The sequence below is a fragment of the Mus pahari genome, chromosome 14 (genome assembly GCF_900095145.1).
Source record: "Mus pahari chromosome 14, PAHARI_EIJ_v1.1, whole genome shotgun sequence".
NCBI classification, from domain to species: domain Eukaryota; kingdom Metazoa; phylum Chordata; class Mammalia; order Rodentia; family Muridae; genus Mus; species Mus pahari.
The window spans coordinates 80,890,683-80,905,533 of NC_034603.1; the positions used below are offsets into that span (position 1 = coordinate 80,890,683).

The 14,851-nt window shown below is 44.5% G+C and overlaps 1 protein-coding gene across 2 annotated transcripts in view; it reads right to left on the minus strand.

The window, feature by feature from the left end:
* Fam104a (family with sequence similarity 104 member A) overlaps window positions 1–14,851 on the minus strand; it is a 22,088-nt gene that overhangs the window by 2,618 nt on the left and 4,619 nt on the right. For both annotated transcript variants that reach the window (XM_021214005.2, XM_021214006.2), the window contains exon 2: window positions 10,228–10,327. In XM_021214005.2, coding sequence (XP_021069664.1) covers window positions 10,228–10,327 — 100 coding nt within the window. The remainder of the gene's footprint in view (window positions 1–10,227; window positions 10,328–14,851) is intronic.

Genomic DNA, 14,851 nt, shown 5'->3' on the forward strand with positions numbered 1-14,851 from the left:
CTGACACTAGTATGAAAGCCGCCCCTGACACTAGTATGAAAGCCGCCCTCTGACACTAGTATGAAAGCCGCCCCCTGACACTAGTATGAAAGCCGCCATCTGACACTAGTATTAAAGCCGCCCTCTGACACAAGTATGAAAGCTGCCCACTGACACTAGTATGAAAGCTGCCCCCTGACACTAGTATGAAAGCCGCCCCCTGACACTAGTATTAAAGCTGCCCTCTGACACTAGTATGAAAGCTGCCCTCTGACACTAGTATGAAAGCTGCCCTCTGACACTAGTATGAAAGCCGCCTCTCTTTTTTTCTGAGAAGAAATTAAAACCTAAGGAAGGGGTGCAACCTTGAGCTGGTTTAGAATTTTGTCTGGATTTTGGCCCTTTGCTGTACCCTTGACAAAGGCATTTACTTTGAAATGTTTATATCTGTGTAAAGTCTATACAGGAGAGAAAAGACTGGAAAGAAAACAGACCAAATAGTTAAAATGGGAGGGTTATAGATACTTTGCCCATCTCCTATCACTTCTTCTGCAAAGCCGTTATATATTTCACTTATAAGCACTGGTTTATAAAAGCTTGCAGATCTATATTGCAAGGTGACTGTTGAGTCCAGGCTCTATGTACAGACATGTATGTAGCTAACTCATCTGAAACAGCAAAATGCCTTGCTCAGAGCGGCCCTGGGTACACTGAACCCCTTGTCCTTATGTGATTTGAGCTGTCTCACACAGGTATATACTCAGTGCTCACAGGGAGTGTCTCCATCATTAAACTAGAATTCAGAATAGGATTCTAAGGAAGTCAGGTGGCAGGAATGGCTGGAGTTAATTTTCTTAAGCCTTAACTCAAAGCCAGTAGCAAACCAAAGTTTACAAAGGCCTTGCTTGCCTAAGCTGCCTTATCTCCTAGAATGGCTGCCTGCACTCGAGAAGGTCAAGAATATGTAAGTGTGCCACCACCCTGGATCAGAACCCACCCACACAAAGTTCTTTCCTCTTAGTCTGCTTTCCTTACTATTTGTTACAGGCACTTCCTGAAAATTAAGGCAAGAACTAGAATCATCTTTAGTAAGTCATTTGCATGCCTAATTGTATGTATTTCAAACTATAATAGCCAAAATGACACTTCAGAAGAGATGGAAAGCTCATAACAGGTCAGGAGAGCTCTCCAACTTTTTATTAAGTATACTTCAACTCACTGGTCCCGCTGGGGTTTCCTGAGCAGCTGTCCTACTGTGTAGCACAGGCTGCCCTGGCACATGGAGTGCTTCTCCTCACGCCCCCATGGGCAGGGATTCCAGGTATGCACCACCATACCAAAACTCCCCTTCATTCATTTTGCTTCCTAGGTTCACTTTTAAATCTTGCAGCCATACTCAAGGTGACATGGATAAAATGTCTCACAAACAAACATCTAGCAAAATTGGTTACATTGTAATATATCTATTATATATGTATCACAAAATTATCCTCAGCATTACCAAATACCAGAAACTTGCACATCTACAAAGTCTCTTGTTCTTTAAACTGAACCCTACAGATAGTATACAGGGGCAGGGCTGTTGTTTTGTTTTTGTTTTCTTTTTCTTGAGCTGGCAAGATGGCTTAGCAGATAAAGGCACTTATTTGCCACAAAACCTGACACCCTGACTTTAATCTCTGGGTCCAACCTGTTGGAAGAAGAGAACCAATTCCCCAAAAAGGTGTTATTTACACAATAAATAAGTGTAGTAAAAAACACTTTCTTTCCCCCACACCCAAAGGGACAGCACATTTTGGACTCTAGAGTTTTTGAGAGAACACAAAGCTGGGTGGGAAGGGAAGCTGAGAAAGATCTCTGAGGAGTTTGCAATCAAAACATACTGCATAAAATTCTGAAAGAACTTTACATATTATGCACATCAAAAAAAAAGTCTGGAAGACACAGGAAGCAAGGCATTTAGAATTTAGATTTTCTGCATTATTTAACTACTTTATTTTCTATTTTTAAATTCCTTCGTGTGTGTGTGTGTGTGTGTGTGTGCACGCGCGTGCAGCACAGGCACATAAACATGGGTTTATGTGCACAACATTCGGGCAAAGCCAGGAGGCCAATAGAGGGCATCTGATCCCCTGGGACTGGAGATACAGATAGTTATTAGATAGTCAGCCATGTCGGTGCTGGCAACTAAGTATGAAACAGCAATAAGTGCCATTCAGTCATCTCTCCAGATCCAGTTTTTTTTTTTTTTTAAAGAGTTTACATACAAAAAAAAATGTATTTGGAGGGGAAAAAATTAGCCACAAATAAAAATATGTTACTACAAAACAGCGTAAAGTCTTTAGTACCTTCCAACTTCAAGGCAGACTCTAAAAAAGCTACAGATCTATCTAGTCATTAGATTTATGGGAACAGTTTCACCTTCCCTGATTACCAAGGACTGAAAGGCTTGCTGGGTGGAATGACTCCACCAGGAGATGCCTCTCATCAAGGTCTTCCTCCCTTCAGCTCCACAAGAGGAAACGAGGCAGTGTTGCAAAACCCCTCCCCAAAGCCGTCTGCAGGCGGGCAGGCCCGGATGAGCTGCATCACCAGTGCATCTCTAAGCACAAGCACGAAGTGCCCTGTGCTGTCTATCCCCTGCCCTCCCAGCCACAGATGAAAAGCAAGGTTCCCTCCCAGACTGAAAATATGAAATGGGCAAAGACTGACCAAGCTCCTCTCACCAGGTGATGCCAACTTTTAGTATTAGAGGCCTGCAAGGGGGAACTACTCTTGCTACACCTGTGTTTGAAAGGCACTAAATTCTTTTCCCAACACGGGTGCCTTGTTGTTTGCTAATAGCATCCTCAGGAAAGCAGTGGCCACTCTGAAGAATCCAGTTTTGAAAACTTGAAGAAAAGGGGTCTCAAATACAGGCAGCCATTATATCCTCATAACCACTGGCAGCACGGTGCAGCCAGAAGGCCACTGTCCTGGGAGAAACTGTGGAGTCCTTGTAGGTTTCTGATGTACTTGCCAGGAGACCAGCTGTTCTCATGCCCACTATGCAAACAAACAAGTGTGTCTGCTATTAGCTGTCACCAGCGCTGCTCAGGCACTTGGTAAACATTTACTAAGCTCAGTCAGGGGAAATGGTGGTAAAGCATTCATAGATAACCAGAGTCCAAGACTACCTGCTGGGAGAGAAAGGCAGCAGTGCATGCTGGATAAACATGGGAGAGGAAAGATCCTAAGAGTGGCTATACTAGTCTATGAGCTAAACTTTAAATAGGCAGGAAATGACAAACCAGGAACAAATGAAAAAAAGTGTCTTGAGGATGACAAGTTCCCAGTGTGGTACTTGTGACACAGCTGGACTGTGTCAAGGGCTGGTGAACCATAAAACACAGAGAGAGGTCGTAGCTAGAGTGAAAGAGCCACTGACGCCCCAGCAGAAGTTCCAAGCACTCGAGCCATGCTCTAGTTGGAATCGTAAGTTAGGATCACAGGGATTTGTATGTGATGAAGATACAGAAGAAAGACCCACGGAGGTGTCCTCATAAGACTGAGCAGGAGGTGGTCGCAGGGGACTAGACATGTTGGAGGTGTATGTCATACCCCAAGTGGGACTGCAGGGCTCAGAGGGAGATGAAGGAGACACCCAGCTAACTAAGGACACGGGACATGCATGCAAGGGCAGCAGGTATCAGGACACACTTGCTGAATTATCAACCGCTCGCTCACACTACCTGCAAGCTTTAGTTGAGTCAACAATGAAGCCAAGCAAGGAGGAAGGGAATGTTCCTGAGAAAATACCACAGGCTACAGACCAAGAAGGCGAATGGGGTAGGGAAGGAGAGTAGGAAGCTACAGATGGGTGAGTTAGGAAGGGGAAGGGCACAGCAGACCAAAGAACCATGTTCAGACCATGAACCTGAAAAGTACAAAGGGAGAAAACCCATCAGTGGCCCCTGGGAACCTGGCAAGCTGTGATAGGCAGGAAGAAGGCATGATACAGGAACTGCAAAGCAGAGAATGAACACACTATAGAAGGCCGCCTTTGTTTTCTCTAATTCCTCACAAGAGTCGAAGAACCGCTGTCCCCCTGGGTAGGCTTTCCCATGCTGTGAAGCTAGCTACCCTTTACACCATGGCAGAAACCAAACACCTCTAAATACCGCTTCCTACTCAGCTTTAGAAAGCTGCCCAAGCAAGCATATTAATTGTGGAGTCTCTATGCTTCATAAAATCAAAACTAGGCCAGGTATGGCCTGTAATCCAACATTCTGAAAATAAAGGTAGGAAGATCTTGAACTTAAGGCTAGCCTGGGCCATCTGAGCTATAAAACTCTCAAGAACCAATTACAGTAAGGGAGACATCAAGCTAAAACAAGGATGGTGCTCCCTCCCTGTGGATGCTTCCTCCCTGATGGCTAGCTTGCACACAGTTAAATGGTGCTCCTCAGGATGCTGAGGGAGAACGCTTATCAAGTCTTACTGGGCTGTGTCACCTCGGTGCCAAGCAAGAGCACACACTGCTGCCAATAGCACCCAATCAGTGATGAGGAAATCAACCCTGAAAGTTGTCGATGTGACCTACTCCAGGGAAGGATTCAACCTCTTCAAATGATGGAGGCCAGGAGGTCCTAGACCTTGGTGGGGAAGCTAAATGGATCTGATGTGCCCATCCACCTGCAATCTCCACCCTGCTATTACAGATCAGTAAGTCTGGTGTAGGCAAGTGGGAACTTCTCAAGGACCTCTAAGCCACACATGGGACATCTACACCACCTGCTCCCTCGTATCACAGAAACTAGGAAGGAAAGACTGTAGGGGCCAGAGGAAGTAGGTGAGAGAGGTAATCTACTTCAGAGCACGGCAGTGTCTGTGCAGTTTGGACCTCAGAGGAGAAGCATTTACTGGTGCAAGACCTGTGCAAGACCAGACTAGGCTCAGAGGTAAAGGAACTTTATTGCCAGGCCAGACAACCTGAGTTCAACAGCCAGGATCTATATAGTGTAAAGAGAAAACCAACTTCCATAAGTTGTTCACTGTTCTGTATAAATAAATAAAGGTAATTTTTAAAAGTTAAAGATTGCCGGGCATGGTGGCGCACGCCTTTAATCCCAGCACTCGGGAGGCAGAGGCAGGCGGATTCAGAGTTCAAGGCCAGCCTGGTCTACAAAGTAAGTTCCAGGACAGCCAGAGCTATATGCAGAAACCCTGTCTCAAAAAAACAACAAAAAACCAAAACAAAACAAAAGTTAAAGGATTGGGGCTGGGTGGTGGTGGCATCTGCCTTTAATCCCAGCACTAGAGAGGCAGAGGCAGGCGGATCTCTGTAAGTATCAGGACAGTTAGGACTGTTACACTTAGAAATCCCATCTCAAACCAAAAGAAAAAGCTAAGTTTTAGATGGGCTGTCAACATCCTGTCATGGGAGGAAAGGGCCTGTGAGCCCCTACTTCCAAGACTGATCTGCAGATACTGGTAGCTGTGGGAGAAAGGGCTCACAAACCTTTACCCCTCCCTGAGTATCTACAGACTCACTTCTGCAAGGAGCTTCAAGGTCATCGAAAATAATAAGCCAAAGTAAATGAAGACAGGAAAGTAGGTGAGGTTCTGGGTGGGAGGAGAACAGAAAGGCAGGAAGAAAGAATTAATGTGCTAAAATACCTTAACTATACATGTGAAAACGCTATAATGTGGTCTATTATTATGTATAATTAATATATGCTAACTAAACTAATCAAAACCAGATTGTAAGAGTATTTATCACCTAGAACATGTTTTCTCCCTTTATCACAAAAGAAAGGGAGGGAAGGAGGGAGGGAGGGAGGGAGGGAGGGAGGGGGAGGGAGGGAGGACAGGCCGGCAGGCAGGCAGGCAGGCAGGCAGGCAAGCAGGTAGGCAGGCTAGATGGGTATATTATGGTTTTTATTGGTTGGCTGTTTTGGGTCTTACTGTGTAGCCCTGGCTGTCCTGGAACTCAGTCTGTAGAGCAGGCTGGCCTCAAAACTCAGAGGTCTGCCTGCCTCTGCCTCCTGAGTGCTGAGACTAACGGTGTGTTACACTATGCCCTGACACTACGTCCATCTAGAAAAAACATTTAAATCTTTCAGGCCTTAGCTTCTCTTTATCCCTATCTCCACATTCACCAATGCTTTCAATTTATATGAACCTACAAAGAAACCACTCCCTGTGCAATATGGCACATTCCTGTGATCCCACATCAGCAATGGAAGGCAGCACCATCACAAGTCTAAGGGCAGCCTGGCTATCCCAAGATCCTCTCCTCCAACCCCCAAAACCCCTTACCACAGAGTTATAAACGGTCCTAATGCCTCACCCAAGAGCTACTCAAAACAATTCTATGTTTTGGCACGTACCTACTACCCCACAAAAGAGTCAAGATAGAACAGCTTTAGCTGGGCCTGGTAGCTCATGCCTGCAATCCCAGCACTTGGGAGGTGGATGTTGGGTCACAAAAATCAAGTTCAAGGCTAGGCTGAGCTACACAGTGAATTCCAGGCCAGCACGGGTCTGTCTTAGAGATCCGAACTGAAATCCTGTTCTGGAAAAGCAAAACATGACCAAAGAGATGATTCCCACACAGTGGGGAGAGGTAGCTCCCAGCTGTCCTTTGACCTAGACAAACACACACTGAACATATAAGAAGTAAATGCAATAGAAATTACACACACACAAAAAAAAAAATCTAATTTAAAATAAAAAGCTTTAAACATTTGGAGCTGGAGAGATGACTCAACAGTGAAGCGCACTTGTGCTCTGGNAGAGAAGCTGGGTTTCAGTTCTCTGCGCCTGCGTGGTAGCTTACAACCTTTCTAACTCCAGTTCCAGGGAAACTACACCCTCTTTTGACCTCTACAACTACATAGTATAGACAGTCATGCAAGTCAAACACTCATAAACACAAAATGAAAATTAAAGGCATCTTTTAAAAAAGATTATGCTACACTATGCCAGGGATGTAGCTTAGCAGTAGTGCATTGCCTGGCACATGCAAGGCCCTGGGTTCAATCCTACCTGTAGATGAATGAATCAGTGAGTTAATGAATAAATATATAAATGCTGTACATGTTCCAACTGTGTCAACAGTCAGCTCTCCTCAGTTACTCCTGACTTTGAAAATCTGTGCACCCCCACTTCTGTTATTTTGGGCACCCCTTTATGCTCACTAAGAACACTCTCAAGGATCCGTGTTAGCATCAGAATTCCTCTCTTACTGCAAAGACATGAAGGCACCGACTGCTTTAGGAAAGCCACTGTTTCCTCACAATAATGGGAAACACTGGGGAGGGCACTTTGTACTAGGGAAGGCAGGTTTTGCATGGGAGCATCTTGTAGACACTAATTATGCCCAAAGACACTAATCACTCCTCCATGTGTACAGCTACAGCTCAGACCAGAAAGACCAGCTCCTGTGAAATAGAACTGCCTTTTCCTCTTCAGCTCCAAGAAATGGGTCCTGATCTTACTCTAATGAAAATGCAATTATTGGCCAGCCTCTGAATTAAAAGATAACACTCTTATTAAAGCACTATTTTATTAAATCAACTGGCAATATTAGTAATTTATTCTTCTCTTTTATATACAATCATCAGAAAAAAAGCCAAAAGTCTCCAAAGCTGTTTTTACGCTACAAAAGCAGAACCTATTCCAGTGGGAAAATCAGTCCCTCGGGCTTTCCACTATAGTAGATCCCAGCCTTCTACCTCTCTGCTCACTCATTACCCTACCACAGAGCAAGCTCAGCACAGCAGCCAATGCCCAGCAAGCAAGCCTGAATGTAAAGGTTAAGACATCAGGCTGGGTGACCTGCAAGTGGGTTCAGACAAAGGCTGTTACAGTAGCCTTAAGCTGTACTGAGAACCAGCTAGCCCACACTTCATACTGTTAATTCTGACCAGTTCAACAGTTAAACTTCGGTGAACAAGCAAAAAGATATGTGACCCGAAGGTTAAGTCACGAGCCACTATTTTCTTCTGGGATATCAATGCATGGATAGTAGAAACTGAGTCAAGGGTACTTTTTACAAATGGCAATTACAGCAATATACCTATCTGGGCATGGTGGTGCACACCTTTAATTTCAACACTCGGGAGGCAGAGGAAGATGGATCTCTGTGAGTTCAAGGTCAGCCTGGTCTACAAAGCAAGTTTCAGGACAGCCAGGGCTATACAAAAAAACCCTGTCTCAAAAAACAAGACAAAATGAAACAAACAACAAACAACATCGCCTGGCGTAGTGGTGCATACTTTTAATCATACATTTTGGAGACAAAGGCAAGTGACTCTCTTCAAGTTCAAGGCCCACCTGGTCTGCACAGCAAGTTCAAGTGCCAGGTTAACAACTACACAGAGAGATCCTGCCCACCACTACCAACAACAATAACAAAAATCCACAACAAAACAAAAACCCCAATACTAAAATACCATGCTTAAAATAAGAAAACAGGGGCATTGCCTTTAGAGGACAGAGGACCCGGGTTTGGTTCCCAGCACTCACATCTAGTTCTAGGAGAGCTGGTTTGTTCTGGCCTCTGGAGATACTTCCAAGCATGTGGTGCACATAAACTCACATAGTCACATAAAAAATAAAATAAAATAAGAAATAATTGGGGGCCGGGCGTGGTGGCGCACGCCAATAATCCCAGCACTCAGGAGGCAGAGGCAGGTGGATTTCTGAGTTCAAGGCCAGCCTGGTCTACAAAGTGAGTTGCAGGACAGCCAGGGCTATACAGAGAAACCCTGTCTCAAAACATACCCCGCCCCCCAAAAGAAAAAGAATTGGGGGGGGGGGGAGATAAAACCAGATCCAGTAATACAGCAGGCAAAGGTACTTCCTTGCCCAAGTCTGAAAACTGATTTGATTCTCAAGCCCCACACAGTGGGAAGAAGAAAACCAACGTTTCGTGCAGGTCGTCCAGGGCCCCACAGTGCCCACCAGAACACACACACACAAATGAAAGTAATAAATATAATTTTTCAAGTTCTAGAAAAAAAACAGAAGCCTTGAAGTTTAAAAAAAAAAAAAAAAGACATTATTATCCCGTTCTCAAGCATCGAAGCCTCAGAGAGCGTGGTTGCAAGTCCATAGCTGTTACTGTTTGTAACTCTAAGATGCTGACGGCATTTCTGATTGCTAGTTTCCATCATCCCTGGAATTCTCCAACCATCCCATTAAACAAAAAACTCAACTACTTTTTGGCTAAATAATTACTTAAAATCAAAATGAGCAGACTAAGATTTTTAGAGGTCCAAGATGCTATCAGAGCCCAAGCCTAACATAGCCGACCATACTCTAGTCCTGGTCATTAATGTGAAGGTCATTGTCCCCTCCATGGTGACTGTGGATTGGAGGTGCAGAATCTAGATACTATGCAGATCCTATTAGTGGGAACCAAGTACAGCAGGATTTGTTTGTTTAGTGTGTGCGTGAGGACCCAGCTACTGCATGGCAACTGTTAGGAGTTGCATCCTCTGCATCATCGATCAGAGATGCCGTCAGCATCTTAGAGTTAAACAGTAACAGCCATGGACTTGCATCCATGCTGTCTGGAACGCTGAGTGTGCTCCTCATCTCCATCCCATTCTGCTGCCTTCCCTCCCTAGGAAGAACACATTCTAGAACACACTGAAGAATAAAACCCCTTTAAAAGGAATCTTTCTGGGTACACACACTATACATACTCTGATGCGTAAAACCGCTACTGAACACAAGTAACAAAATGTCTCCCTTGGGGATAATCATACTTTATAAACCATCAGGAAATGGACTACTGGTGGAAATGTAAAATTAGAGGATTCAAAGAATGGGCTTCAAAGTCCATGAAACTATTATAAGACTCTGTGTGTGTGTGTGTGTGTGTGTGTGTGTGTGTGTGTGTGTGTGTGTGAAAACAAACACGTACATGATGCTTGCCTGGCAGGACAGTGCCTATCTTCCTCAAAGAGGCTTTGACTCAAAGGGGGAATTAAAGGCCTGCTGTGCCAATGCTGTGCCACAACCCAGCAATAAAGAGAGAACAGCCACACACTGGAGGCCAACCAGGTTTACAGACTGAGTTCCATGCCAGGCAGAACTGCTCATCACAAGTCTGCCTCGAAATAACGAGACTAGAGAGTAAGCAAGTACATGGAAGCTACCCCAATCAAGGAAGGAGAGGCGTTCTCTGAACAAAGACGCTCCAACTATGCAATGGAGACCAGGGCATGCGGCTATGCCTATGGCCACTCTGCCTACCTCTGTGTCCCAGGAGTCCTGGAAGATGGGGTTCCTACTGCTCCTTTTGGTCTGGGGAGGAGGATGGTTGTCATCATCACTGCCATTTCTTCTCCTTTTTCTGAAATGTAAAAACAAAGAGAAAAAATAACCAGCTATGGAGCTTGCAGACATTTCAATTATAAACCATGACAACATAGAAAAATTTACCATCTTTCCTAAAAAAATTAATCCACCACAACATCCCAAGCAGAGACAGCCAATCAGGCCAAGCTTAACAGGGAAAGGCTGGTTTCCAAATGACTGCTGGGGACAGAGTGACAGGAGGGGGATAACGATGAAGTTTCCCAACTCAGTTTCCACTTGCCATATCCTCAGAAATTCTAATTCCAAATCCCCACTCTACTCCTAGTCCCACAGAGCAGTGCCCTAAAATACACACAAGATGGCGCTAGGTGGCATGGGAGCACAGAGGTTGGTGAGAGGTTCTAATGGCTGCTTGGTGGCAGGATTGGAAGGAAGTAAGGTATCTAATTACTTTTCTGAGCCATCACTGGGAAAGCTCAGGCTACACCGCAGCATTATAGCATTACTGTACTGAGCAACAGTACGTGCTAGTTAGAACTGCTGGGTTAAGGGCGGAAAATAAATCACCTTTCTCCAGCAAGTGCTCTCAGTATCACAGAGTGTTTATTTAGCTAATCTACAAGAATTAGGTGCAATCAGATTTAAAATCAGGATTTTTACCTCAAAGTAGAAAATAGAAATAAGCGAGAGGAGGAATAGCTAGCTCTAAAAGGAACTGCCTGGAACACCCTGCCCCACATGCAGCCACTAATAATGTGGCCACTTAAAATTTAAGTAAGCCAAAATTTAAAATCTCCATCCTGCTGGGCATGATGGCTTGCATTTCTTTCTTTCTTTTTTTGGTTTTTCGAGACAGGGTTTCTCTGTATAGCCCTGACTGTCCTGGAACTCACTTTGTAGACCAGGCTGGCCTCGAACTCAGAAATCCNCCTGCCTCTGCCTCCCGAGTGCTGGGATTAAAGGCGTACTGCCAGACATAGTGGCTATGAATACAATCCTAGCAAGCAAGAAGCTGAGGCAGGAGAATCACTACACATGTGAGGCCATCCAAAGCAACACTGAGCTTCAGACACAGCATGAGCCCTCCTAGCATCATGCTGAACAGCACCGCCTCTTCAGTGCAGCAGCTCAACCTCAGGGACCATAGAGAGCTTTGCCTCAGCCGAGTGCCAGGCTCACCTTACACCCAGTACATGCAGAGAAAGGCGAATGGATGCGCTGTACCCAACCCTGTGGTCAACTCTCAACAGCCAGCACCTCCTTCAGGTTACTTCACAGTTAGCCCAGACTCAGCCATGCTGCCTGCTACCTCTAGGCCAAATTGCTCAAGACCAAGTACTCACTGCACCACTCAGGCTGCCAGGCCACACCCATCACAAGATGCGCCTAAGGCTCCTTAGCTGTTCCTACACCACCGTTCTCCAGAGACCAACTTCCTCAAGGCTGTTGTGCTAACACAAAGTGCTAAGCACATTCAAAAGAGGCTGGCTGCAATCCTGCAGCTACTGTTGCTGCTGCCACTCCAGTCTTCACCGTACCCAGCATAAATATACTGTGGGAATCCACAATCCCCAACATGCTCATACACCACCACAGTTACCACACAAGTGCAGGGTCTTCTAACTGCTGCCATGTGGCACCTATCTCTAACAGCCAAGGCAAATGTTAGGTGAAGAGCTCTTTGCCTTCATTCAAGCAACGCAGCCCATTCGCTCATAGAACTAAACTCATGCTGGAGACTGAGAACCCAGAACAACTTCATATGCCCGAGTCTCCAGTTCTCTGCTTTAAGGCTAATCAAACTGTAGCTGTGCTGCTACAGAGGCTGCCCAGAAAGCAATCAACTGCTGGTGTTACAGCTACTTAAAAGTCACCTGGGGGTTGGTGAGATGGCTCTTCACGTAAAGTTGCTTACTGCCAAGTATAACAGCCTGGGTTCCAACTCAGGTCCCACGTGGTGGGAGAAGAAAACTGACTCTCGTTACTCTCTGACCTCCACACACACACTAGTTAAATATATTTTAAAAGCCAAAAGTAAAATTGATCAGAGATCACAGAAAAACTGTTTCACTGAAGAAAAATGGCTAACTGTTGTAAGTTTACTTTAAAAAATGCTGCAAAATATAAATTGTAAAGGGATTTATTTTATTTATATATGTATTTATTTGGACATAGGATCTATGTAGCCTTGGCTGTCTTAGAACTCAAATTCATTATGTAGACCAGGCCAGCCTCAGAGGTCCACCTGCCTCTACTTCCCAAGTACGGGGATTAAAGGTGTGCACCACCACACCCAGTAGGAAAGGATAGTTTAGACCTATATACCGAGAAAGATACCTGTCTAGTGAACAATGCCAGTCCTAAATTACTTTAAACAACAACAACAAAAATATAAAACTAACAAACTACCAAAGCAAATGACTGCTTTTAAACCCTAGGAAAAGGTTCAGCAAAGAACAAAACTTCAAAGAAATTTGTAGATTTGCAGTGGTTTTGGTTTTGTTTTTTTTTGTTTCTTTTTTGTTTTGTTTTTTTGTTTTGTTTTGTTTTTCGAGACAGGGTTTCTCTGTATAGCCCTGGATGTCCTGGAACTCACTTTGTAATCCGCCTGCCTCTGCCTCCCAAGTGCTGGGATTAAAGGCGTGCACCACCATGGCCCAGCTAGGTCTTCAGTTCTTTACTTTGGGATAGATTACAGTATCAGCTCTGTTTTGGTTACTCTTTTTCAGATTTATTTTTGTTATGAGTGCTTCACCTACATGTCCATGGTATCAGAAGGCAACAGTTCCCCTGGAGCTGGAGTTACAGTCACCATGTTGGTGCTGGTCTCTGCAGGAACAGTTAAACACTCTGAGCTGCTGAGCCATTTCTGCAGCCATCAGCTGTTTTATGTAACTGAACTGATAACTGAGTAAGGAAAAAATTTGAATTACCAAAATGCTGTTTTGGCAAAAAAATTCTTTACATAGTGAAAATTTACTGGGCAGCACTGCCAAGTTCCATACATCCAAAGGGCTTATCAATTACAGAGAAAATGCTTCCAAGAAAGAGATAAAAGGCAATACTAGGCCTGATGGAACAGTCACCTTCAATCTGTATGTACACTTAGGAGGCAGAGACAAGAGTTTTGAGTTTGAGGTCTGTCTGGTCTACAAAGCGAGTTCGAGGACAGCTAAGACCACACACAGGGACAGTCACAAAAACAAAACAAAAAACCAAACCAAACAAACAAACAATACACACACACACAAAGCAAAAAAAAAAAAACAAAGTGAGTTTATTTACACACACACACACACACACACACACACACACACACACACACACACACATATTTCTGGAAAATAGGGTCTTACACAGCTAGCAGCTTTCCATTTGCAGCAAGTCCCTAACCAAGATTATGATTAGAAGCCCCCCCCCCCCAAAAAAATCACCACTCTGGTTCAAGAGCTTGTATCCTGAAGACTCTAAAAACATCTAACTCTTAATAATGAGCTTACATAGGCCAGGCGTGGTGGCACACACCTTTAATCCCAGCACTTGAGAGGCAGAGAGGCAGGCGGATTTCTGAGTTCAAGGCCAGCCTGGAGTACAGAATGAGTTCCAGGACAGCCAGGGCTATACAGAAACCCTGTCTCGAAAAACCAAAACAAACAAACAAAAAGAATGAGCTTACATACTATTCCCTGGGTTAGAACTGGAGTGAGGGGTACATGGCTTTTGTTTGGGTTTTTTGACGTCATTATTTATTGAGTATACAAGGCGGGAAGGCAAAAAAGGACTCTGTAGACTGTGACTGATTCTCCTTCAACTTGACATTCCAAGGACTGAACTAAGACGGACGGGTAACAGCGAGTACCTTGTTCTGCTTGCACCATCTCAACGGCTCCTATTTTTGTTTTTTTAAGCAGGTCTCACTCTGTAACATAGGCTCCTCTCAAATTCACTGTTCCCCTGACTCTCAAACCTCTAGGGTTTTTTTTGGTTTTTGAAACAGGGTTTCTCTGTGTAGCTTTGGCTGTCCTGGAACTCACTTTGTAGACCAAGCTGGCCTCGAACTCAGAAATCCGCCTGCCTCTGCCTCCCAAGTGCTAAGATTAAAGGCGTGCGCCACCACGCCCGGCTTTACTTATTATTTTTACTGTGAATGTTTTCCCTGTGTGTATGCATGTACAACAAGCATCACATCCCATTGGAACTAGAGTTAGAAATGGTTGTGAGCTGCCATGTGGATGCTAGGAACCAAATTCAGGTTCTCTGCAAGAGCAACAAGTACTCTTAACCACTGAGCCATCTCTCCAACTCCAGGAAGGACTCTAAAAGGGTTTATTTGGGAGTTACAAGTGATGTGTGTGTGTGTTTCAGAGTAAGCAAGAGAGGAGGATATCTGTGTGTGAGAGGGGGTAGAGGAAGGGAATCTGAGTGTGTGTTTAAGTAAGGCACAGAAGAGCCAGTGAGTTGAGGAAAGCAGACCCCCTCTTTTTAAATGGCTTTTTTGTTTGTTTGTTTATTTATTTATTTATTTATTTATTTATTTATTTTGGTTTTTCGAGACAGG